The sequence below is a fragment of the Tachysurus vachellii genome, chromosome 11 (genome assembly GCF_030014155.1).
Source record: "Tachysurus vachellii isolate PV-2020 chromosome 11, HZAU_Pvac_v1, whole genome shotgun sequence".
NCBI classification, from domain to species: Eukaryota; Metazoa; Chordata; class Actinopteri; order Siluriformes; family Bagridae; genus Tachysurus; species Tachysurus vachellii.
This window is the reverse complement of record NC_083470.1, coordinates 20498900-20526041: the sequence shown is the minus strand read 5'-3', so window position 1 is coordinate 20526041 and position 27142 is coordinate 20498900. Positions and strand designations below refer to the sequence as shown.

General features: G+C 38.6%; 1 protein-coding gene across 4 annotated transcripts in view; it reads right to left on the bottom strand.

The window, feature by feature from the left end:
• The window catches only part of acot7 (acyl-CoA thioesterase 7), a 64480-nt gene extending 38360 nt beyond the window's left edge, over nt 1–26120 (bottom strand). The window contains exons 1-3 of one of the 4 annotated variants that reach the window (XM_060882124.1): nt 26034–26120; nt 17583–17700; nt 13378–13534 (exon numbers count right to left, since the gene is read on the bottom strand). In XM_060882124.1, coding sequence (XP_060738107.1) covers nt 13378–13534; nt 17583–17700; nt 26034–26083 — 325 coding nt within the window. In that variant the 5' untranslated portion in view covers nt 26084–26120. Of the gene's footprint in view, nt 1–13377; nt 13535–17582; nt 17701–18468; nt 18616–22518; nt 22610–25084; nt 25233–26033 lie in introns of those variants that run through there. The other 3 variants (XM_060882123.1, XM_060882122.1, XM_060882125.1) reach the window with 3 other exon arrangements.
• Nucleotides 26121–27142: the final 1022 nt, after the last annotated feature.

The following is a 27142-nucleotide window of genomic DNA, read 5'->3' as shown; positions in this document are numbered from 1 at the left end:
TGGGAAAGGAAGATTAACTGTGATCTGATATGTGGCTTACTTTCCAGTCCAATCGTTCAAGCCAACATACAACACAGCATCTTAAACATTCCTTCCAAATTGCTCCACAAATTCATCCAGTAACATTAACATTCAAAAATAATTTCACAATGAATAACTGATACCTAATAAATGGAATTTCGATTTCGCTGAAATTTGGCCGAAGCCTCTCTCAAACAAGCCTGTTTTCTAATACGCTTTCATTAAAGTGTGCCTGCTAGTTGCTTTCGTGTTACTTTTGTTGTCATGGCAACTTCAGCATCTCCCACCGAACCTCTTGCACTCTCTCCAAAGTGCAAGTGAGGTTATTTTGGGCTATTTATGAGGCTGTGATTTCAGGGAAAGAAAAAAAAACTATGTGTGAGGGGTGAGGAACTGTTATAAACCATTTGCTCAAAATGACTGGAGTGGAACCTTTGCCCTTAAAGAGGTTAAGGCTACATCACTGGCTGATATATGCACTTTGCACTAATAAGAATAAATGTAAAAATACATTCTTAGCACATTTAAAATCAACTGCTTGTACTCAGTAACCTCAGAAGAACCCTTAGAGGCTCCTTAGCATCTCCCCCTTTTTTTTTAATAAAAACCTTTGCTAATGTCACACAATTATCCTACACTCTGCTCATCTAGACACCTTTATTACGCTACTGGTCCAGCAATCCTGTACCATGGTGATCAATCTCTATACTGATGGTTTTGTGCTTAAATATACATATACTTACATATGAAAGCAAGCTGCAGTAATTATAGCAGTGAGAATATGAGGCCAAGCAGTTAAACCTAGTTATAGTTCTAAAAAAAAAAGGTACTGTATTTAACACTTAAGGAATAATGGGAGCATCCTGTTATTAAAAAAAATCAATGACACTGCACGTCCTGACGCGTTTACACAGCAATGTGTCTCTAAACTTTTCCATGCATATGAATGAATGAAATGTCACAGTTTTTACTCGTTTATAGCTACATTTAATGGTGTGGAACAGTGAAAAATAAATGAGCTCATGCTATTACTTCCATTATAGCAGATATATACAGTTATCTACACACCAGCCTCACGTTTGTCTTCTTCTGAAGTTAAGAAAGCGTTTTATGTTTCTGAGAACCTGTAAAGCACAATAAACTATGTACTTTCCCAGGTTGCAAAATATATCTATATCTATATATAAAATATATATATATACAGTTTGTTCATTTTTTGAGATTTTTTAGACTTGTACAGTGTCCATCATACAGATCCCCTTAAATGTTTTTATTAAAAAAGAAAAAAAAAAATTAAAAATTAAAAAAAGGGGTTATACATTTAGAACATTCATTCATTCATTCATTCATTTTCTACCGCTTATCCGAACTACCTCGGGTCACGGGGAGCCTGTGCCTACCTCAGGCGTCATCGGGCATCAAGGCAGGATACACCCTGGACGGAGTGCCAACCCATCACAGGGCACACACACACTCTCATTCACTCACGCAATCACACACTAGGGACAATTTTCTAGAGATGCCAATCAACCTATCATGCATGTCTTTGGACCAGGGGAGGAAACCGGAGTACCCGGAGGAAACCCCCGAGGCACGGGGAGAACATGCAAACTCCACACACACAAGGTGGAGGCGGGAATCGAACCCCGACCCTGGAGGTGTGAGGCGAACGTGCTAACCACTAAGCCACCGTGCCCCCCACATTTAGAACATTCCCTTTAAAATTAAATTGTGATCTGAATTACAGCCAGCACTATAGAAACTATTCATTACTTAAAAATAAATCAATACCTTCTCACCAAAGTTTTCTTAAGCCAATACCTTCTTAAAAATTTAAAGCACTATGATAAAATGTTGTATATATTTCAGCTCATAAAAAGCTTTTAATGTGAGCAGAATATTTAGACTTTTTTTTTTTGGCAAAGATTTCAAAATAATAAATAAATATTTCATGTAAACTTTCCTGTCACTCATTGCAAGGCCAGGTCAACAATTAACAAAAGTATTCCAAGAGACAGTAACACCTCTAAAGTGGTGCTTCACAGCCTCCCTGTCAATCAAAGCAAAGGCTAAGCAGAAATGATCGGCACCTTAACTAACTCAGACTGCGTGGAATGATCTGAAAGTGAGCGCTGAGTCCTGACACACTACATTTGGGAATCGCATTTGCATTTTACACCCCGTCCGAGGCATGCAGACAGGCCGGTTGCCTAGACAACTGCGCCGAGACTCTGCTGCTGCCATGGTGAGCAAGCGGCTTGTCTAATTGGTTCCCGTGGCAGCTTTTCTTCGGCTTCCACATATGAGGCGTATTTACATGGCGTCAGCTAGCAAGAGATTGACTTGCTAAAAATATCTTGCGTGCAGGACAGATGGAGGTTCGATATTGTTTGGTGCGTTCTGTTTCTGCTTAACTCCGACGAGCTTGAGAAGAAGAAGAAGAAGAAGAAGAAGAAGAAGAAAAATGCCACAGACTCCTTCCTGTTGACAATCATGTAGGGAAAGTTAGAAAAAACTGGCAACTTCTTGTGATGGCTCGCTGAATCTCTAGAAGCTTGTGGGGAGGAAGGGAGGAAAAAAGATTAATCTGGCACTGCAGCTGTGACTAAGAGCGTAATTAGATGAAATGAAGACCCACTGGAGAGGATGTGCCGTTCTCTTTGGCTGCCTCCACAACATCATTACCTCCTTTCGCTTGTTGCTCTCAAATATTAAAGCAAGTGATTATTTTCCCTTCTGGTGGGACCTTAGTGAAATTAAAGATTCGGGCACGCATGAGCTTCTTGCAATATGCTGGGAGCATGAAACTCAAACTAGTGCTAGATCTGTGTAGGTGTTGCGTTCTTTAATGTTAGGCAGGTAAATCTATTTCCCAGGCAACTAATCATGCATTTTGTTTCAGACATGGCACACATATTGCTTTTTTTCCATGATGGATGAGTGCATTTATTATACAACCATCTAAACCATTCCACACTAGCACTAAATCTGTGACTTGTATTAAACATAACTGTCATATTCTTCTTGTTCACGTAAATGCATTGTGTATTTTAGATTGCTTTCTGGGATGATGGATGGTGTAGGAAACAGAACAGGTGTAACTTTTTGTGTGTAGTCTACAGTTGCATATCATATCCCTGCCTAAATGAGACCATTTGAATGACATCTTAGAGATCTTATAACAAATTTGTGATCTGTCTCTGGACCCTGAATAGCAGTGACCCCACAGGAAGCTAGCTGTTGCCAGTAGGCTGAGACAATGGTTGGCTTGTTTGATATGTTAGGACATCGGATAACCAAGTCAAAGTTTCCATTAAGCTTGCCAGTGATTTGCACACTGCTTTCAATTTTGCAACAGAGTGCTGCGGGTCTCTGCAACTGGAGCGCTTTCAGATGGTGTAGCGGGGGTGCAGTTTGTTTACAGATTGTCTGGCTTTTTAAGGTTTGAAGTTGCACACATCTTTGAACACGCACACACACACACACACACACACACACTCGCACACACACACACACACACACACACACAGCAAAGGCTAAAATCAGTGTCAGTGTGTAGTTAACTGGTGGAGCTTTTAGTACAGTAGTAATTAACCCAAGCTCAACCTGAATAGCTTTCTTTAGTCATTAGCAATAGTGTGTGTGTATGAGTGTTTGTGTGTCTGTTTGCGTGTGTGCATGTTGGTAAAATGCAATTAGATCAGCTGACTTCTGTTGGTTTGTGTCACACTGTCTGAGAGTTTGCAAATGTTCTCTAAAAAGGTGTAATTAATTTGTATTTTAAGTTCTGTCCAGATGCTGTGAACCCCTCAAGTGCACATCTGTTAGTAGAACTTTCACCTATATATATTTTAACTATCCACATGTTGATATCTGTATTAAAAAAATAATAATAATTGAAATAATAATAATAACTAGAATGTACATTTCCTGAAGAAAATGTGAATGGTGCTTGCACGTGGCAAGTTCCCCTCATTGTGCTGAGTGTTTTGATATGTCACATGCCCATGTTGTAAAAAGTTTTTTGATTTTGCATATTTTGGGGGCGGGGCTGCGGCACAACTGGAAGGCCAGTCGGTACACCAATTTAAAAGTTTGTTCAGAGTATCACCCTAAAGGAGCTGGCCGAGTTTGGTGTAGATAATTCAAAAGCTTGCCGAGTTATAAACCTCTAAAGTTTATAATGGGAGTCTATGGGGAAAAAAGGCCATTTTGAGACCCGGTACTGGAAGTACCGGTACTCAGATCGCTTATAAAAGTCATAGCACACCTCTCCTCAATGAGCCGGTCGATTTGACACCTCATTCATGGGTCTAGGACAAAAGCTGCGGGACAAGTTACGCGACGAAATTTTGTCCGGAAGAGTATGCAGGATAGTAAGAATGTTGCTTTGCGAGCACCGTTAACTAGAACGTACATCTCCTGAAGAAAATGTGAATGGTGCTTGCACGTGGCAAGTTCCCCTCGTCGTGCTGAGTGTTTTCATATGTCACATGTCCATGTTGTGCTAACCTTTTGATTTCGCTTATTTTGGGGGCGGGGCTACACGTGACGTCAGTTCCCGTCATCGGGCTGAGTGTTTTGATATATGACATGTCCATGTTGTGCTAACTTTTTGATTTCGCTTATTTTGGGAGCGGGGCTACACGTAACGTCACGTGACGTCACCAAAACACGTGTGAGGCAGTTCCGCGTTACGTGCCAAATTTTGAACCGGAAGAATAATAATAAGTATGCAAGAGAATAAGAATGTTGCTTTGCAAACACCATTAATTACAGCAGTACATTACTGCTGAACACTAAAGCAGTGCTATGCATAGATAGATAGATAGATAGATAGATAGATAGATAGATAGATAGATAGATAGATAGATAGATAGATAGATGGATGGATGGATGGATGGATGGATGGATGGATGGATGGATGGATGGATGGATGGATGGACTTTATGGTCATTGCATGGTAGCAACTACCAGACATGCAAATATAGACATGCAAGTGCAGATAAATATGTATGAATATGAACAACAATAAACAAATTTATGGCAGGTAATATGTGTATAAGAATAGTAGGTGCATAGGAATATGTGCCAGTTGTTTAGACTGTACAACATGTCTTAAAATATATAATTATCTAAGCTGTGCAAATACTGTATGTGCATTATGTACATTGTATGTACAACAGTAACCATGAAATATACAGTGTATTTATTATATGCATAAATGGATGTAAACTTAGGGTAAGTAATGAATGTACAGTTATATACAGTTCTTACTGGTGGAAAAGATGTAACAGTGTAAAGGGTGGAGCAGAACTGCAATGTGATTACAGACGGTGAAGTATCAGTGAGACATCCGGATCCTAGTGGTTCAGAGGGATCCTGGAGTTCAGTAGGTTTATGGTTGTGGGAAAAGAACACTAGTAATAGTAGACTGTATATTAGATCATTACAGTATATATAATACATAGGACTACAGCAGGTCATTGCAATATAAAGGTTTATTGTACTATAGTAGCATATTGTACAACAACAGTATATTGAATTACAACAGCTTTGAAAAGTGCTGAAATATAGAGATACTGAAATATAGTGTATATTTAATATTATAGTGTATAATATAAAGCGTAGTGTACAATAACAGTTTACTCTACTTGACTTAAAATGTTGTACACATACACACACATAATTATGCATTCATTGGGTAGCCGGTATATCTTACAGTTGTGACTTTGAGAGGACATTTTGCTGCTCGCAAGAGAAAGCTTTAAAAAAACATTCATCTGGTTACTGACTTCATTAGGATTAGGTGCAGGCATAGCAATAAACGTGTGTGTGAGTGTGTGTATGTGTGTGTATGAGAGAGAGAGCACTGGGCTGGATGTTTTAAATAAGGGTAGGAAGAAGACTAGCCTGAGGCCCCAATCATCACGGCCCCTGCGTTCAGAAGCAGGAGACCCCTGAGGAGTGTGAGTGAGACGAGACTGACTAGATTGGCTCTGACTGTGTGTGTGTCCGTAACTGGGTAAGAAACCATGTGATGGCCCGAAACCCAGCCCAGACTCAGCACTCGCTCTCTCTCTCACGCTCTCTCTCTCTCTCACACACACACATGCGCACACACACACATACACACACACAAAACCCTGTAGGTACTGTTTTTTTCTCAGAAATAATGATTACTTCACTTTCATTCTGGGCAAGCAAGAATAAGCACAGAAAGGTTCTTACTATTTCTACAAGCTCGGTATGGTATTTCTAACCTCTGTATCTATGCTCAAGCTACAGACGTTACTGCGTCACACAGTAATCACATTCAAACACACCAAGAGATAATTCATTTTAATCCTGAGAGAGCACAGGGTTCGGCATATGCAGGTGCTGTGGCCTGTGTGGTCGTGGCCTTTGCATGCGGGTGAAGCGTGATACTAAGCTGACATGACAGAGGCACATAATGTCTGCTCCTGTTCCTCATGCTCGCCCTCTGGCACAGCAGGCGAATTAAAGGGGCAATGCCCACATGAGCCGTGACCACCCGGTAACACACTAGAAATGTTATAGTGATATGATGTTACTTCAGTTTAGGAAATATTAGATTAAGTAATATTATGATTTCACGATATCTTGGTAAGAATTCTGTCAATTAAAATATGCTGCATGGCCAAAATATTTATATCACCCACTCTTACTCAGACCACTGGTCAATCCCTAATACTAGCATTTGCTCTGCCAAATTCAGTTGCTCTGTGTATGAAATTCAGTTCTATAAAGGGGATGTAAGAAAATAAAACTGCCAAAGAAACTACAGTAATTCATACCTACTTGTTATCCATTATGGTCCAGTTACACAGTGTGTTAACTTAAATGTTATTCTATACATCCGTTGATCATCAAGTCAGTTAGAGGATTGTGTGAATGTGGTTTATAAATCTACACAACTCAAGCTGAAACATACACAACAGCAAGAATTGGTGCTATTGGTGCTATCAAGAGAAATGTCACTGGTTTTCTTAAACTTATTAGACTCCAAGTCGCTGTTAAACTGTAAAGACATGACAAGCAAAACTGACCTTTTTAATGTACTTTATAAACTACATGCACAACCAAATGATGTAAGATGGACATGGACCCGCAATCCCCAAACACACTGTTTCACAATCATGGTATAAACTTTGGACTTAAGGTAGTTTAAGTAGTGGAAAAACTATTAATCAGTGTCTGGCAAGACTGATGGAAAGCCCTTTTCTTAGAAGATTTATTCCAGTCTTGCTAAATGCCTGTCAAATGATGTCAAAATACAGCTCTATCAGGCAACATGACAGTATCTTTTTATGATCCATATGTGATAGCAAGACTTGTTTTTTTTGTGTAGTGTGTATCCTATCAAGAGGCTAAAAATGTGGTTCATAAAAGATTGTAAAAGCATAAAAAAAAAAAAAAAAGCATACTGTTGGTTCACTACAGTAGCATTATACAGCTGAAGTGATGCCTAATTGAATATTATTGGGTCATTGATTTAATAATCTGTTAGTGCAGCTCATTGCATGAGTATTCCAATCCGAACCCAGGAAACCTTGCCAAGGAAGCCGTGCCCAGGAAACCAATGCAGTTGCTGCGTTTTACCCTGAGAGAACCATCCTTGCATTGAAGCAATGGTGATGGTGTTATTCTTGACCTGAATAATGTTTTCTTTTCAATGGTAGGAAAAGAAAAGAAAAAAAACATTCACTAGGAAAAGAAAACATTATTCAGGTCAAGAATAACACCATCCTTGCATTGAAGCAATGGTGATGGTGTTATTCTTGACCTGAATAATGTTTTCTTTTCCTAGTGTTGTGGTTGTGCATTATTAATTCCAATTTTAATAATGGATCTAATCGAGCTCTGAAGCATGTTGAAGGTTTGCAATATAATGGGAAATTTTGTGTAGATCCATGATTTATAATCCTGTCCAGTTGAGCTTCAGGTTGTAACACTACACTATGCGTACAGAAAATACACTGTATATGGCTACATGAACTATAATTGCAGCATTATCATGCAGTTTAAATCTTTTATCTTTTCAAGCTGTATCAGAGACCCAAATATGGCACTTCTAGCAGTATGCAGGTACTTAAGCTAGCCTTCTGTCATTTCTGTTATCGTTCAACATCGTTCCATGTTCACTATGTAAAACAAATTTATTTTGGTATGCAGAAAATGTCTTATAAACAAAAGCTAGAAGGAGCCTCACAAGGTCACATATACTGTGCTTAATTATTATTTTTTTGTGTCTGTGGTTGTCTCTTGTTCCTGTCACTTCCTCACTAGAAAGTACCCTAAGAGGCACATGCTTGTCTCCGTCTGCCTCTACGGATCCTTCCATCGACTCGGCATCTCACCTCTCCCTAGCTCGTCCCTGCTTCCTTGACAACTCGGTTGCTGTGGTAACACCATGCACCTTGGGGATACCTCTTTTGTTTTGTCCTGATGTGTTTTCTGCCTTGCCTTTTTCTTTCCTGCCATGTATCACTGATTCATTATCTCGCTCAAAGAAGTATCTCTCCAGGTAAGAATTTGTAAATTCTGGGGACAGCTTGCCCTGTTTGTGGCTTTGAATAGGGCTATGATTAGAACAGTAATAGATTCAGGATGGAGAGGGAGAGAGGAGAAAAAGAAGTGTGTGATCAGGCTTTGATGAAAAATCCCTATTTATAATTAAGAACCATTTAAAGCTAGGGCCTACATGAGAATTTCTCTAGCTTTGTGCTAATCATGTTTCAGTCCTCGTTGTTATATCCGTTATTCATAGTTCCTCTTAAATTAAATTAAGAGGAAATGGTGTGAAGAATTCTTTGTATATCATCAACTTGATATCACAGTATACTTGTGGTCAGTGTGTGATTCCAGCTGTTTGTTGTCACACTGTACGAGACCACAATAAAATATTGGTCAAAATTTTATTCCAGAATGTTCACTGTATCAGATTATAGTACAGATTTTGTATTATTAAACCTGTGATTAAAGAAAATGACTACATTTTACATACATTATCAATAGGGGTGTAAGAACACACTCAAGTCAAGATTCGATACCATTTGAGTCATGAATTGATTCAATCTAGTTCATTGAATATTTTTAAACAAACGTTAGGATTGAAATGCCTCCAGTTTCATTTCTGAATCATAAACAGTGCAAAACAACATGCATTTTTGACTGTACAAAACAAAATCCATCAAATAGATCTATAACCAGAACAGGTTTAATTTTGCAAACAAAATGGACTACATGTTCAGCATATCTTAAAATACATACATTTTAGAATTTCTCCCAAAAATCTTGAGTGAAAAACAAAGTTTTTCAGGCACTGTAGACTGCACTGCAGCAGGGAAGATTTCGTTTGAAAGAGGTCTTTTTAACTTATACAATTATATTGCCAAAAGTTTTGGGACGTCTGCCTTTTCATGCACATGAACTTGAATGACATTGTTAATCTTTAGGGTTTAATATAGAGTCGGCCACCATTAACAGCTTCACCTCTTCTGGGAAGGCTTTCCACAAGGTTTAGGAGTGTATTTGTCCATTCCTCTAGAAGCGCATTTGTGATCAGGCACTGATGTTGGCTGAGAAGGCCTGGCTCATCGTCTTCGCTCTAATTCATCCCAAAGGTTTCTATTGGGTGCAGGCCAGTCATGTTCCTCCACACCAAACTCACTCATTCATCTCTTTATGGACCTTTATGAATCAGTCAAGTTCCTCCACACCAAACTCACTCATTCATCTCTTTATGGACCTTTATGAATCTGTACTAAGTATGGAATATTTAGTAGTGAGGAAATTTCACGAATGGACTGGTACATGCTTGAATTTACTGAGCTCATGAGAGTGACCCATTCTTTCACAAATGTTTGTTAGAAGTAGTCTGCATACCAACGGGCTTGATTTTATACACCTTTGGCCATGGAAATGATTGGAACACCTGAATTCAAACTTTTGGCAATATAATTTATCATGCTCCTCTGCAAATGATCCAAAATGCAGCTGTACGACTTGTTTTCAACCTGCCTAAGTTCTCACATACCACATCGCTGCTACGATGGCTCCACTGGCTTCCGGTAGCTGCACATATCAGATTCAAAACACTGATGCTTGCCTACAAAGCTAAAAATGGACCAACTCCCTCTTGCCACAAAGACCTTATCACTCCTCGCACTGGACCTCACACCCTCTGTGTGCACTGTTCGACTGGTTCCACCATCTCTCAGGGTAAGAAGTAAATATACTACAAGACTCTTTTCTGTTCTGGCACCAAGGTGGTAGAATGAACTTCCCCTAGGGGTCCGGATAGCTGAGTCACTGGCTATTTTCAAAGACCTACTTATTCATGAAACACTTGAAATAGCACTTTCTGCCCTGTTTGTTGTAGGTGTGTATATTAAAAAAAAAAGTGAACAGTGATTTAGGCTCATGGTATCTCAAGACTGTAACATAGTGAAACAGAGTTAATGTATTCAAAGATAAAGACTTAAAAGCACTTTTTTATGTTGCTCTGGATAAGGGAGTCTGCCAAATGCTGTAAATGTAAATGTCATGGTTATGTAACCATATAACCTATATAACGCATGTCGGTCAAAGGGATCCCAAGCTCTCAGTCACAGGCTTTAGATGCTTAAGATGCTGGTTTAAAGCGTTCCTTGTCTAAATATTTAAGTCTTCGATCATATTTCAAAGAATGCATCAAACTTGGATACTTTTGCACCATCCATGTCATGTATTTTTATTTTTTGTTATGGTCCACATGACCAACTGTTCTGAGGGGAATTTTCTCAAAAACTATGACTCACCCACCTCAGAGAAGCTCACGAAATACTCTAAACCTACAACTGACAGCAAATCAATCAGACCAGACTGGAGTATGTTTTATGAAAAGGAAAATTCCTTACAGCAAAACAAACCTCACAAAGACGTTTGTAAGCCGTAAACAACTGAGAAGTGTGTTTAGACATGCAGCTGCCTCCAACCATACTTATCGAGATTATATATAAAGCAAGACACAACAATGCATTGTCTACTAGTGGCTGAAAAATACAGATATTATCTCGTTGAACAGCTCCTTGTTATATAATCTAATCTACAAATAACACGTCACTGTCGAAAGTGAAATGGCTTAACCGTGATTTTATTGAGTATGACACACATCCAGAAATTCAGGCAAATAAGCATCCAACTGTGACACCTTTGAAAAATATATGCATACGGAAATGCACCAAAGCGACTTACTGTTATTAACATGTCGTGTGAAACTGAATACTTTCTAAGTTTGATAACACGTTTGAATTTTTAGATCCATTATGACCAACCGGATGCAAGCTTTCTCAAACCTCTGCAACCAGTCACACTTCCGCCCTTGTAAAAAGGACCACACAGAACATAAAGTGAAACATAGAGTGGGATTCAAAAGTCAAGTGAAAATATGTTTACGTGAACTTCTAAAGGGGTGGCTTAGTGGTTAGCACTTTCGCCTCACACCTCCAGAGTTGGGGGTTCGATTCCCGCCTCCGCCTTGTGTGTGTGAAGTTTGCATGTTCTCTCCGGGTACTCCGGTTTCCTCCCCCGGTCCAAAGACATGCATGGTAGGTTGATTGGCATCTCTGGAAAATTGTCCGTAGTGTGTGAGTGAATGAGAGTGTGTGTGTGCCCTGCGATGGGTTGGCACTCCATCCAGGGTGTATCCTGCCTTGATGGCCGATGACACAGGCACAGGCTCCCCGTGACCCGAGGTAGTTCGGATAAGCGGTAGAAAATGAGTGAGTGAATTTCTATATTTCTTGGAGTTTGGGGTGTTTTGCTTTAAATACAGCGTGCACTCCAGAGGGTTTATAAAACCCAATAATCCCGTGTTAGATCAAATTCATCAAAGTGTCACGATAAGGATAAGGATAAGACTCCGAGGAAATCTGAGGATTTGTACACAGGAGTTAATCTTGCGTATTTGATGACAATGACATTTGCCAACAATGAAACTGATTTAAATTGTATTTTAAACAGAATCTTGAACATTGAACATTTCTTTCTGAACCCCTTTCTGATTTGTAAATGCATTATGAAATCTTCCCATTATTTACTGTACATAGTGAATCAAATCTGAGTTACAGTTGTCCTTTGCATGTACCCCATACAGCCAAAAGGTTGTGGACACCTGACCATCACACCCACATGTGCTTGTTGACCATCTCATTCAGAATTTAGTCTTCTTATGCTCTTATAATAACCCCCACTCTTCTGGGAAGCTTTTCCACTAGAGATTGGAGTGTGTCTGTGGGAATTTGTGTTCATTCAGCCACAAGAGCTTGTCACGAGTGATGTCAGGCACTGAGGTCATGTGAAGAGGACTGGGGTCAGCATTTCAGTTCATCCTAAAGGTTGTCATTGGGTTGAGCTCAATGCTCTGTGTGGGGCACTAAATTTGTTTGTGATCTCTTAGTCTCCTAGTTCTAGTGAATAGTATTGAATAGATGCCTTTATTTTGTCACATATACATTTAAATTCTTTCTTCTTTACACATTTCCCAAATTTGGAGGTTGGGTTCAGAGCACAGGGTTAGCCTTGATACAGACTCCTGTAGCTTAGATTGTTAAGGGCCTTGCTCAAGGGCCCAACAGTGGCAGCTTGGCAGTGCTGGGGTTTGAACCCTGATCATTCACTCAACAAACCAGAGCCATAAACGCTTGAGCCACCACTGCCCCTAGAAGAAAAATTGCAATTCTACAGCTTGTGTGCTTCTAACTCAATGGCAGCAGTTTAAGGAAAAACCACATTTGGATGTGACATAATTTTAGCAATATAGGGGTTTCTCCAGTAATATAGGGGTTTCTCCAGTAATATAGGGGTTTCTCCAGTAATATAGGGGTTTCTCCAGTACAATTCCAATTCCAGATGCCAACACACTGACTGTCACTGTTACTTCATTGTAGAATGGAAATATTATAAATATTCTATCTTTATGCCCACATTTATTCATTGTCTACCACAATTTTTACAGTTTTGTTTGTTAAATTGGCTCCTTATCTGTCTAATATTGTCTTTGCAGAAGGCCTGGGCTTAAAATGACTACATGTGTACATGTGGCATATGGTAGACTAAGGTGTTGGACTACTGATCAGAAGGTTGTGAGTTTGAATTTCAGGTCCCCCAAATTGCCACTGCTGGGCCCCTGAGCAAGGCCCTTAACCCTAAGTTGTATAAATTGAAATGAAATTGTAAGGGTGTCTGGTAAATGTGTACAGTATGTTTTAAGTAAAGCTTTCAAAATGTGTGTAGAAACATGCTACTTTAGTCAGATGAAAAGTGACACACGGTTATGAAATATCCACTAACCTGTGAGTATGTTTTCAGACACCACGCTGACCTGCACCTCCACAGAGTGTTTGGAGGTGAAGGTGATCTCGGCGCTCACATGGGCCACCTCACCAATGAACATGGGGTACAGGAAATCGGTGCGTTCCACTCGTGCCAGGGCGGCGACGCAGCGGTCCTGCAAGGTAAATGACAAGAAGCATTTGAAGCAGCCTTCTGACCTTCTGTGACTTTTCAGGTAACTTTCATTGTAACCGGGCTTCTCTTGAGAGTAAAGAGACCCACTCCTTTGTTAGATATTCGTTAGAAATTAAACAGTCCTTAACTTTAATGGGCAACCACGTATATTCAACACGAAACACGTGTAGATTAGCCTTATGTAGTTCAAGATCTGTGTTATGATCTACTGAATAGCTTTCAGATAAAAAAGGTGTCCTTCAAATAAAGTAAAAGAGTTTCTATAGTTCAAATTGACTAGAAAGGGTGACTGATTTTTTTTTAACCCTCCTAAAAGTTTTAATGGCCACTCTCAGAAAATCACGACTGTCTGCTGCCCTCTAGTGGATACAGTAAGAATTGATCGATAAACCCATTGAACTTAGCCCATGGAAACTCTTCTCTCAGAGGATTTTTCTATCTATAAGATATACTGTTATTCGTCCCACAATGGGGAAATCTATCTATCTATCTATCTATCTATCTATCTATCTATCTATCTATCTATCTTCAATAATAGCTCATACAGACATCTGGAATTAACAAATGTCTTGAGGACTAACAAACTGCTCACCAAAAACCTTTTAATTTTAATGACTCCTGTCTACAGAATTTGGCAAAATATTTTTTTTTAAAGTTTTACTGTAGATACTGTTCTAGTGTGAATAGATTAAAATGATTCAAGCTCTTCAAACTTTTTTTTAATTTTTCATAGCCAAATTCTAGACAGATTACTGAGTTAAACCTGTTTAAAAAATATAAAAAATGTTAAATCATATTTTACTGCATAAGACACTAAAAGATGAATAGCATTCAATACATGAAACACTAAGTAATCAATACCTACTGAGTAAAGGAACATTAATACAAAGTCACTTGTTTGAACTAAAGAATCAAAACCTTATTTAAGCTATTTACTTACACTGAGCCACAATTTTCTATCCTCTTATCAAGGTGGTGTGTTTAACCGTACTACTGTTAAAACACTTGTTGAACAATTTATATAAGGATTTTCTGTTTTTTGGGGGTTTTTTTTGCACCATTACTTGCATTTTTGTTTTGTTTTTTCAGCCTGAACCTGTTTCATAAAGCACCTCTAACATTTAATTTAAAAAGGTATAAACCTTTAAACACACTAGTTTAGGTGACTGACATCTTAAATGTGTTTAAATTATTTAATTAATAAAAAGAAAAACAGGATTTAACTCCACCTTAATGTTTTTCACCATATAGAAATTCTTTTCAAAAATGTGAAATAAATCCATATAGTTATAATTATATGTTTATTTTCTTATTAACCTTAGAGACCATTTTGTGGCAGGAATGAAACCAGGTTGCATTTTCTTCATGGTCAAGATCTTCACAAGATAAACATATCTAGCATCTCAACCCTAAAAACCTCAACCGAACACCAATGTCTAAAAGACTTCTTGCTTGAAATAAACTGAGCTCTTGCAGTGTATGATCAGCTGGTAAAACGAATCTCCTCAGCAAATTTCACTACTAAAAGCATCTGTTTCACTTTAACTTTATTGAAAGTATTAAATTATATAGTGGGAGGAAAAACAGCTTCTTACATAGCATAGCTTCTCAAATTGCAATGCAAAGATTTTAGTATTCAAAGCTTTCTGTAACCTGCTTATGTGCCTTGACTGGTTTAACGGAAAGATAAAAAGAAATCCTCCAGCGTAGTCATGCATGGTGGTAAGCAGGTCTGTTCATGAGGTTCATGCTTGATTCCTCGCAGTCCTAATTCCTATGGGCTTTATATAGACCACTGTGCCAATTAAGAGGTAAGAGATAATTCATGCTATGGAAAGTACAAGCAAGCAGTGACAAGCTAATATTCGGAGATAACATGACTCTCTGTCTTATAATTATCTTATCATTTAAAATCTGAAAAGTGGCATCCTATATTTTAGAACATTTCTTGACTGTCGATAAAAAGAATAAAGTGAAGATGCTCATTTCTCGACACTTAAAGCTAGCCTCGACTTCTTAACTACGGAATGATTGAATTTGACAGAAACCGTGGTTTGACTGTATTAACACAACCCTCACATAATTCTGAGAAGCAAGCAATTTCTTGTTGCTATAAAGCTTTCAATGATCCACAGCAATCTGTAACCATCAACACTACTGCTGATTTAATCCAGATATTTCATTAGCAACGTTTTTTTCAAAGGAAACAATCACTGCTAATCGATACGATTTTGTTCGGATTGCTTTCCTTTAGCCCAAGGGCTTACTGAAAGGTTTTGATGTCGATAAAAAGGATGTAAATCTTATGCGATGACCTTTACAGTTACAAGTTCATAAACATTCAAAGACTAATGGAGATTTTGGATGTGTGATATGCTAGACACAGCGCTCTATCAAACCATTGACTGAGGGAATATATTTTGGAAGAAAGGTGCTCATAACTCAGTACACCTATAAGGATTTGTAGAATCTATGCCAAGGTGCACTGAAGCTGTTTTGTTTTTTTTTTACTTTAATTTGTTCCTGTCAGTAAATGCCGTATATATAATATACACTATAGATTACATCCAAAGGGTATAAGTCAAGAACGAACATATACTACTACATCTGTCCCTTAAAGTGGTTAAGGCTTTCAATTACTGATTGTAAGGTTGTGGGTTTTGAATCCCAGTACCACCAAGATGACACTGACATTGGGCCCTTGACGAAGGCCCTTAAGCCTCATCTTCCGAGCTCAACTGTAAGCCTTTTTGGATGAAAGAGTCTGACAAGTGAAAAGCTTTTAATGCAAATTAGGGTATATTATGGTATAGCACATATCCAGATGCTTGGCAACATTCAAAAACAAGACCAAAAAAATTAGAAATTCACCAAAACTATGCAGTTGTGATGTACAGCAGCAGGTTTTTGTAATCTAAAAGAAAAATGAAACCAAGATGAAATGTCAGATATTATCAGATCATGTCAGATCTTTGTCAGAACATTGGTTGCACAAGCGTCCACACCCTTTTTAACGAGGCATGTGAGAGTAATCAGGATATACCCGATCATATTCAAACTCAAGTTTAAAAGTTATTATCATAGACCTGTCATCAATAAAGGGATTCTGATTTACCCCAAATTAACATCAGCTTTTTCACAGTGTGATATCATCTTGGTTTGATTCGGGCGGATGAAGTCATGGTCAACAAAGTTTTTACCAAGCATGAAATGATACCTCTTTTTGTTAAAAGAGACAGATCAGGAGAGGGGCACAAAAAAAAAGTCTAAATCATAGAGGACAAAACAATGAACTTAATAGGAAAGCTGCCAAGAGACCTACAATAACATTAAATAAGCTGCATAAATGTGAGTCAGCAACATCCGGCATGCCTCATTTTAGATTTTCCGGTTGATGAGTCAATACGCTGTAGCTTTTCTTTTAAACATACTGTTAAAGCCTGGGGAAATATTTCCATTGCAGTGAGTTGAGACATATTAATCATCCATATCAATGTAACCGGTTATTAGTCAAACCTGCCTAAGATGGGGACACGTTATTACAGATAATTCTTTACAGGTCTTGGGCATGGAGTAAGGCATCTAGATGGAAGCCTTTTCTTACCAAAAAAAAACCAACATAAAATAAAAACATCCAAGCCTTACTTCAAACCGTGCCGTGAAATGTGTTATGGTCTGATGAGACCAAAGTAAACTTTTTGGACAAAACAAGACAGCTTGTCACTCAAGTAACTACTTACCTATGGTGAAGCATGGTGGTGGCAGCATCCACTTATGGGGCTGCTTATCTTCAACTTGGACCAACAAAACCTTAGTTAAGGGGTTGTGCATGATCATGCAACCATGCTATAAAATCTTGTTTTGCTCTAAATCTTTTCCATTTGCTTTTCAATTGAATTTTGGTGAAAGGTGAAAAAAGATCTCACATGATGTCCTGAATCATATATTATAGAATAAAGGTTTCATACACCAAACAAACGTGAAAATGAATATGAATTCACTTTAATGTGTGTGGGAGCACAACTCACCCCAGTTTGAGTATTACAGTGGCGGGTTCCTATAATGCACCCAGCCTCCTCAATCATCTTCAGGATTGTCCCACCATGGACGTTACCCACGATGTTGGCGTCATCTGGACGCATAATTCTAAGAATCACAAACAAACCCTGTTAGTTTCACCTTTTACTAACTGGATATGAGTCAGCAACATCCAGCATGCCTCGTTTTGGATTTTCCGGTTGATGAGTCAATACACTGTAGCTTTTCTTTTAAACATACTGTTAAAGTCTGGGGAAATATGTACATTGCAGTGATTTGAGACCTATTAATCATCCATATCAATGTAACCGGTTATTAGTGAAACCTGCCTAAGATGGGGACACGTTATTACAGACTGTAGTTTATAATAGTTTATAATAGGCTAAAAGTATAAAGTATAATCCAATGAAAATACTTGAAGCCAGAGAAACGCTAATTTAGTTGGCTACGTGCCAGCAGGTTGCACAACCTACGTTATCTGATGATACACATTTATCTGGCAACTAACCGGTTTGTGTAGATGTTAAACAGGAAACTGTATCAGAGGAAAGTTTACAGCATGTCACATTCCTTGTCGCTGAAGTGTTTCTCTTATGTGTACCTTAAATACATAACTTTTACCTACTGTAGATAGATGCCTACAGTGTTCCTTTAAAATTTATATTAAATGTACAAATCAGTACCTTTTTTTTTTTTTTGCTGAAAGCAAACGTCTGCATTCTCAGACGTTTTACAGCTAATTACATCATTACACTTTTTAAATCAAACTTACTTCATGTAGACATTTCATGAGACACAGAATATGGCTGAAAGTACATTAGAATATAAAACATTATAATAAGCTAATTAACAAACAGAAATCCAATGTGTAACTACCTGGTAAGCTGAATATGAGCCATTTGCACACCCAGTTAAACTCCTGAGTCACGAATTAGAGAGAGTCTGCTTGTGTTTCTAAGCTGAACCAGAGCAAAACCCGGCCTTTCATTTACCACTTTTGCGACTACACACTGTGATATCACCACTGTCTCCACCACTAACATGGCTCTCATCCAGACTGGCCCTGCCCTCACTCCACCAGTCCACACAGACCAGTTCTGGGCCAATGAGAGCAAACAAGCTGTGACTGAAACTGTGACTGAGATTGACACTGCTGTGGTGAAGTTCTGAGCATGTTTGACAGGTATGGATATGTGTAATTTATATTTACAAGTTTATATTTATATTTGTAATTTATATAGACAAGTGCTAGTATCCCAAACTGCACTGAGCAAGTGAAAAACCTGCATTTTGCTATGCAGTATTACGTATGACTGTGCAGAGAAAATTACGTAATGAATGTACAGAGAAAATCTCATAATGCTCTAACTGGGTGGAAATCAATAAAGTTTGCATTATTATATCAGAGCCGATCCTGACCTCCCTGGGGCCCTAAGCAAAATTCTGCTAAGGGGCCCTCCTACCTGACCCATGAGCCATGTAAACCATTTGCCACACATTCACACTTGACACCCCACTGCTCCCACTACAAACCTCCCTCCTTTTAAAAAAGTTTACTCCATCTCTCGGTCAAAGAATAAAACAATACAGAACTGAATGACGTATAAACAAATGGTTATTGAATGGAATATTTTAAATGAGTTGAATATTAGCAACTGAATTTAAATGTAATTCCTGATATCAAAAATATGGTTACTAATAGAAATCACACTCTTAATATGTACATTTTAAGTATCGAAAACTGAATTCTTGATATCAAAAATCCCTATCATGTGAATGTATAAAAGCTAAAATGGCTTGCCATACCGTATCACTGTGTTTTATAGTATACATGAGAGCAATACTTGATCCCTGATGGTTATTATTTACTGAGGGATGTGCATTCATATTGACCTGGCATTATGCCCGTTCCAATGTAAATCCATTGGTTACCATATCGCATTAACGTTGTTGTAACCTTGATTAAGAGGCTATAAACATTGTCATTTAGGAGTGTTATGACGCTACTTTTTGTACTGGTCCCCACACAGATGTTGCTGCTGGAAAGCGCGTGTCATTTCGTGCACGATTGCACGCGCATATGAACGCATGTTCACGCGCGGCGCGGTTATGGAGCTGCCGTTTATAAACACTGTTGCCCTTGGGCGTTTATTATATTACCAAGTTACCAACCCAAGTTACCAAGGTCTTAAGGCTGATCATATTTTAAACAGTAATTACTACCAATTGTTTAGTAAATGCTGTGAAAATAAAAGTAGATTTGTGAGTAAAACTAGGATTTTTTTGGTGTCACATTGACTGGAACCATACAGACCTCAATTTATAGAGGAGATTGTTTTATTTAAGACCATGTGTCTTGATTACTGCTCTGTGGTTGTTCTTTTTTCTACAAGAAATCACAGATCCTTAATTTATAAAAATCAGGATTCACATTTTTACCAGAAGAAAAAATGTTTGTTTTTAGTGTGCCCATGTTCATTCATTCATTCATTCATCTTCTACCGCTTATCCGAACTACCTTGGGTCACGGGGAGCCTGTGCCTATCTCAGGCGTCATCGGGCATCAAAGCAGGATACACCCTGGATGGAGTGCCAACCCATCGCAGGGCACACACACACTCTCATTCACTCACGCACTCACACACTAGGGACAATTTTCCAGAGATGCCAATCAACCTACCATGCATGTTTAAGTCTTTGGACCGGGGGAGGAAACCAGAGTACCCGGAGGAAACCCCCGAGGCACGGGGAGAACATGCAAACTCCACACACACAAGGTGGAGGCGGGAATCGAACCCCGACCCTGGAGGTGTGAGGCGAACGTGCTAACCACTAAGCCACCGTGCCCCCCTGCCCATGTTCAGTATTGAATTTATTTATTGAGACATTACAAGTATTCGGATTTCATCCTGGTGGACAGTAAACAGTTTGTAAATATTGCTTCAAAATGTCAAAAGTAGAATTTAAACTTAAACAGGCTATTTATCAGCTGATCAAAAGTTTAAGCCCTAAAAAAACCATAGCCTTAAAAAGTTAAATTCTGCGCAAAAATATGGCTTTCAGGTCATTGTCCTTCAGACAGTCACAATCTCCTGATGGCAAAAGCAAAAAGGTTTCTGTCTTTGAATGTGGCAGGATTTGTTGAGCTGCACAAGCAAGGGTTCTCACAACAAGCCATCGCTGCTGAGTTTGGACGCTATAAGACAGTCATCTTAAATTTTTTAAAAGATCCTGAGAGGGATCTTATGGGACAATAAAATCAAATGGTAGACCCAAAAAAATTTCACCTTCACTGAGTAGGAGGGTCCGACGGGCTGTCCGTGGAGACACAGGCCGATCCGTGACCCATATTAAAGCAGTTACTGATGATGACTGCAGCCTAATAGCCATAAGACGGCATCTGTGAAAGAAGGGCTTAAAGAACAAAAAACATCTTCAAAAGCCACGTCTCCTCCCACACCACAAACCTGCCTGTTTGGAATATGTAAGGGAGCACCAAACATGGGACATTGAAAGATGGAAGAAATTTTTATTTTCTGACAAGAAATAATGTAACCTGGATGGTCCTGATGGCTTCCAAGGAGGATAAGGAGACTGGCATAACAAGGAGATCCCACTGGAGATGTTTTCTACATGCCACAGTGGAGGAGGCTCCATCATGATCTGGGGTGCTTTTTCTTATATTGGGAAAATGGAGCTTCAAGTTGTGCAGAGTTGTCAAACAGCAGCTGGCTATGTGGACATGTTGCAGTGGGCATCCCTCTTGGCTGAGGACCTTCATCAGTGCGGTAATGACTGGGTCTTTCAACAGGACAACGCTGCAGTTCGCTCACCTGACGAAGGAATTCTTCCAGGAGAATAACGTCGCTCTTTTGGAAAATCCTGTGTGTTCCCCTGATCTAAATCCCCTTGAGAATGTTTGGGGATTAACAGGAATGGTGGGGCTCCTCACTACTGAGACCATTTTTGACACTTTTAGTTCTGTTTTGGGTTTTTTTAAGGCTATGGTCTTAAACGTTTGATCAGCTGATGAACGGTCTGTTTGAGTTTAAATGCACTTTTTAAACTTTTCTTGCTCCTGTTTCTTCTTTTGACATTTTGAATCAGTACTTACAACCTGGTTACGATCCACCAGCACGAAATGCGAATACTCTGTATGTTTCCCTCGGTCTTAAGATTTCGTTCAGGAGTGTACGTTCTAACTTTATTGTGGCAGTTGTATACAGTGTATTACTAACCAATAAGCTTTAGTTGTGATGTCTATCTCTGTACCAGTGTTATCGTGGACTTACCAGCAACTGATCACAGAAGCATGATACTCTACATACAGAAACCTAACAGTGTCCTAACGAATCATATAGCAGGCCTGCAGCAATAAAATAGTTTGTTTGCTAATACTGACTGAAAATGTCTTATAATTCAGCTTTTATTACGATGGTGAAATAGAGCAACAGCATCTACTAACAGTTCCTGTTAGAAAGGAATAATTCCAGAGAAATTACTTGCCACCAATGTACCACGCCACTGATATCATGAAAATAAGACAAATTCTTAAACCCAAAGATTTATCACAATTGTATAACATTTAACGCTAATCTTGATGGTGTGTCACACGATCTTGTGTCTAATTTTCCTGTATTTTATTTCATTGTAAAAGGCCATTTTCTACTCTGAGAAGAGACACAGATGGGCACACTTAGTTGATCATAAACAAGCAATCTTTAATACGTATGTCTCTATTTGTTAAACATGATTAGTTGGATTTTCATGAGCATGATCCTAGAAGCAGTGCATAATTTCTCTTCAATAATCTTGTATGCTTTTTAATCTAAAGCCTTTTAGGATTTCCATATTGTACAAAATGTCAGAACTCTATACTGTGGAACAAGATAGGTCCATAAGCTGTACATTTTAATATATTCCTACCTGAGTAGAGTAGAGCGCAGAAATATTTGGATTTCTTTCAGTAAAATCCGACTATTTAACATGTTTCAGATGGTTTCAGGGTGAAACTAACACATCTCACAGATCAACCGTTGTATTTAAAATGCTCAGCATATCATTTTTGACGTCATCTCTTCTATCCACGTAGGTAGGTGAATTTGGTATCCGTGTAACAGATTAACTAAATAAATAGTGTATGTCTTTACAGTTCTCTGTTGCGAACTATTAAAATCTATTAAAAGCCATTACAACCCATACAAGGTGTTAAGTAAATATACATACACTGATGGGCCATTAGCCTGGATAAATGTTGAATTTTAAATCAATACAGATGCTTAATACATGAGTAGAGAAGCTAAATAATATTTAGAATTAAACGCGTATTTAGCAGCATATGGTTGAGCATAATGATTAACACATATTTTCAACCTGGACATGATTTTCATCCATGTTGTATTCATGAATATCCAGTTACTTTGGAAATACATTGGTATCTTTCAAGAACTCCTGAAATATGTTGTGAATAAACATAAGGTGACTCACTAACATGAACAATAATTGATAAGGTTCAAACTGTGTAATTAACCATTGTTACTAAAGATTTATATACTTGCAATATGTACAACTTTTACATTAAAGACAAAAACCTTTATCCAAAACAAATCCAAATGAAGACAAATAAGACTTGCCATTCAATTAAGAAAAAAGTAATGGTGTCCTATAGAAAGATGAAGTGTTAGTGTGTGTCTATTGGAGCTAACATGCTACAATGACTGAGCAGCATAACTGGCCCTTAGTAGGCCCCGTCTACCATTAACACTACTGCAACTCAGTACAGTTTTCCAAAAGCTTTGCTAAATAAGCAAGTTGCAAACAATTGTAAGGTTGTAATCACTCACATATGATGACTGATGTTGTACTATTAAGTGAAGCATGTTATCTTATTACTGGATGTCTTTGCAGTGCTGGATAGCTTTGAGGACCTTTGTTGCAAATCATGTGTCACGGTTGCCTGTCTTTCTGAATTTAGAGAATTTTAAGAATTTATTATGTTTGTATGTGTGCAGTGTATTTAGTATGTTCAGTGAGGGAGTTTCTGTGATGTTTTCTCACTATGTATCACTATGTCAGCTGTAAGCCATCAGACAACCAGTTGATCGAACAGTCGGGCTCTAGTCTACAAATGACAAGATCTGTAAACTAACAGCCTGTGTGTCACAGTATCTAATGCAGAGCCAGACCTCATGTCCCATAACTCCATAAAAAATCCATAGTTCATATTCTAGAATCTCAAACTCATAAATGTCACCTAATAAACACTGCAAGAGTACAGATTAGCCTTGCCGTTCGTTATGTATCAGATGTTCAGAATAAAAAATGCAGTGCATTCTTAGAAACTCTTAGAAACAATAGTAATTTATATTTACATTTACAGCATTTAGCAGACACCCTTACATCCAGAGCAACTTACAGTTTTTTTGTTTTTTTTTTAGCTTTTTTTTTATTTTATTTTATTACTTTTAATACAATTGAGGTTTAAGGGCCTTGATCAGGGGCCAAGCAGTGGCAGCCTGGTGGACTTGGGATTCAAACTCACAACTTTCTGCTTGGTAGTCCAGCGCCTTAAAGGTGGGGTCTCCATTGTTTGAGAAATGCTTCAGAAAACTGAGTCGGGACGACAAACAAAACAAAAATCAAAACAAACGTGTAGCCAATGAGCAGAAGGGGGCGGGTCTTGACAATATGTGGCGGAGAGAGTGTTCAGTGCGCATGTGTGACATTAGCAGAAAGCTGTTTTAACATTGACATGGAGGATAAAAACAAAGAAAGAAAGCGAAGAAAGGCTTACGATAAGGCAAGAAGTAGGACCCGTGTTAATATAGGATCAGCTTTCCATCGCTGGAGAGAACTGAAGGAGCGGGAAGTTGGCCACATATTCACAGATTGGAGTTTTCCGAGTCAATAACTCCTGAGCTAAACACTGTTACTACACAAATAACACCTCTTTTCTATCGTAGTAATGTAGAGACGCAGCTACAACCGCGTTTTGCTAGTAACAGCGTTTAGCTCAGTGAATACGCGCCCAACTTTACTTAAGATGCCGAGGCCTTCTTGATAGGTGAGTAACGTTGGTTTTGCTTTGTTTCACAGAACTAATATATGCCGTCCTTTGCATGATTATGCTTGTGTGTCATTTTTGCTTGTTTGTTTATCTGCAATCGTATTGTTCTTCCCTTCAGCTATGATAAAGACACATTTCTTTCCATTAGTTGCCTGGGTTACGTGTGTGGGTGGAGCTATCAATAAAGGGGTGGGACCCATTTGGGTTAGGGGCGTGTTTGTTTTGGTGATTTCAAATGTCAACATTGGCTTTCAAACAACGGAGACTCTACCTTTAACCACTAGTCTACCACATAAATCAAGACATATGTTTTAATAGGGCCAGTGTGGTTAAGTTCCATACAAGTCTTTTACTTCCGCATAGCAACAAGCTCATTAAAACTTTAAGCCACTTCCGCTGTAGACATTAACATGACAGTTTACATACCTAGAGGTGACAAGCTCCAGACGCCGCATTATGATGTTTGCAGGAAGACGAAACATTTTTCTGCGCTGTGACACGTGGGCTCAATCCAAATTGTCCCTCTATTGGCTATATATTTGCACTACATATGCCTTTAAGATCCAGGACGTAGTGCATATATATAGGGAAAATAATGCTATTTGGGATTCAACCGTGAGTTTACGTGATGACGTTGCTCTTACGTCTGTAATGAGTGCACATGCATATGGCTGCCACTAGAGGCACTACAACCAGGATAGAATGACTGGAACAACGTGCCAACTAATTTATCGGTTGTTAATGCTGGAATTATGAAATTATTCAGTTTATTTGCTGTACGCTTGTTTCCTTTAGTGTTTTTTTCTTCCTGTCTAAAACACCATACCTGATACACGCAGACAAAAATCCGGCTTTGAACATTCATGTCCTGCCCTACTCCTATATCTCGACACGAACGAGCTATATAGATAAATCATTATATCTGCCTGGTATACGGCTATTCACTGTCCTGCTATAGCCGTGATGACCTCTGAATAACCTTGTAGGCTATGAAATATTTTTTCTGCATCATGCAAGTAGAGGGCATCACATGCTACATACCAGGAAACAGGAAAAATACCGGCATCCGATATCTAGATGCTAGAGGCTGTCTGTAAAGTCACACGAGCCAAAAGCAATGCTCATTCATACCCCTAGCTTTTATTATAATACTGATGATTCTTAGTGTTCTTATTGTTTCATTCCTGCACAGAGACTGAATGTAATGTTAAGTGATCTGTCTGTTGTAGATTAACATGGGGGATTATCGGGGCCGCGCACACGGTTTCGACGTGTTGCGACGTTAGTCTCTAAATGAAGGATGCAATGGATGGAGTCTACGCAGCACTGAGAAAACCGAGTCTTTAAGCTAGAAGTCATATTGCTTACATCTTACCTGCATATCTGAATGGACGGTGAAGATGACTGGGAAGTTGGAGCAGACATGATAGGCGGTGTGTTTTCAGCAGCACCTCCGAATGAAAACGAATGACTCTGAGCACACGAGCTTTGTAGGGTGAATCGATTCACCGGATATCTTGTGCTATTATAGGTGTACATGTGTTAGATAATATACATTGTTTTAAATATCTGGTGGTGATTTCAAATAAAATAAATCTTATAATGTTGTTTAAATGTGTACTTTTTTGCAAATGGACAAGTTTTTGACACACACCGGTCACTTTAATAGGAACATGTACACCTTCACGTTCATGCAATTATCCAGTCAGATAATCATGTGCCAGTAGCTTTATATATACATATTATATACACAATATATATAGTATACAAATAATATACATTGAGCTGCTGTATATAGATAGATCAGAATCAGAACCAGGTTTATTGGCCAAGGAATTTGGTTCCAGCTGTTTGTGACTCTTAAAAGTACAGACATAAATAACACTATACTATACAAGACAAGACAATACAGACTATACAAGACAATATACAGACAATGTGATACAGTATAGACAGTATAAGTATTAAATATGAATACAGTATATATGACTGATCAGTTATGTACATAAAGTGTGAGAAGTGTACGGTAGTGCAAATAACAGTATTGTGCAATATTATGCTTTTTGTACAACATACAGCAGCAGTAGTGTGTGTAACATATACAGATGATGTGAAGACTGACAGTTCTGATAATGCAGTACTTATAGATATGAAGCAGGGAATATACTTATGGTGAGTTGTTAATCAGGGTGATTGCCTGGGGAAAGAAACTGCTCCTGTGTCTGGCAGTTTTGGTAAACAAAGCTCGGTAGCGCCTGCCAGAAGGGAGGAGCTGAAAGAGATTGTGTCCAGGGTGCAAAGGGTCAAAAGTGATTTTTCCTGCCCGGTTTCTGGTTCTTGTATGGTACAAGTCATGGGGAGTGGGCAGGGGAGCACCAATTATTTTTTCTGCTGTTTTTACTGTGCTTTGTAGTCTGTTCTTGTCCTGCTTTGTTGCTGCCAGACCAGATGGCGATGGATGTGCACAGGACAGATTCAATGACT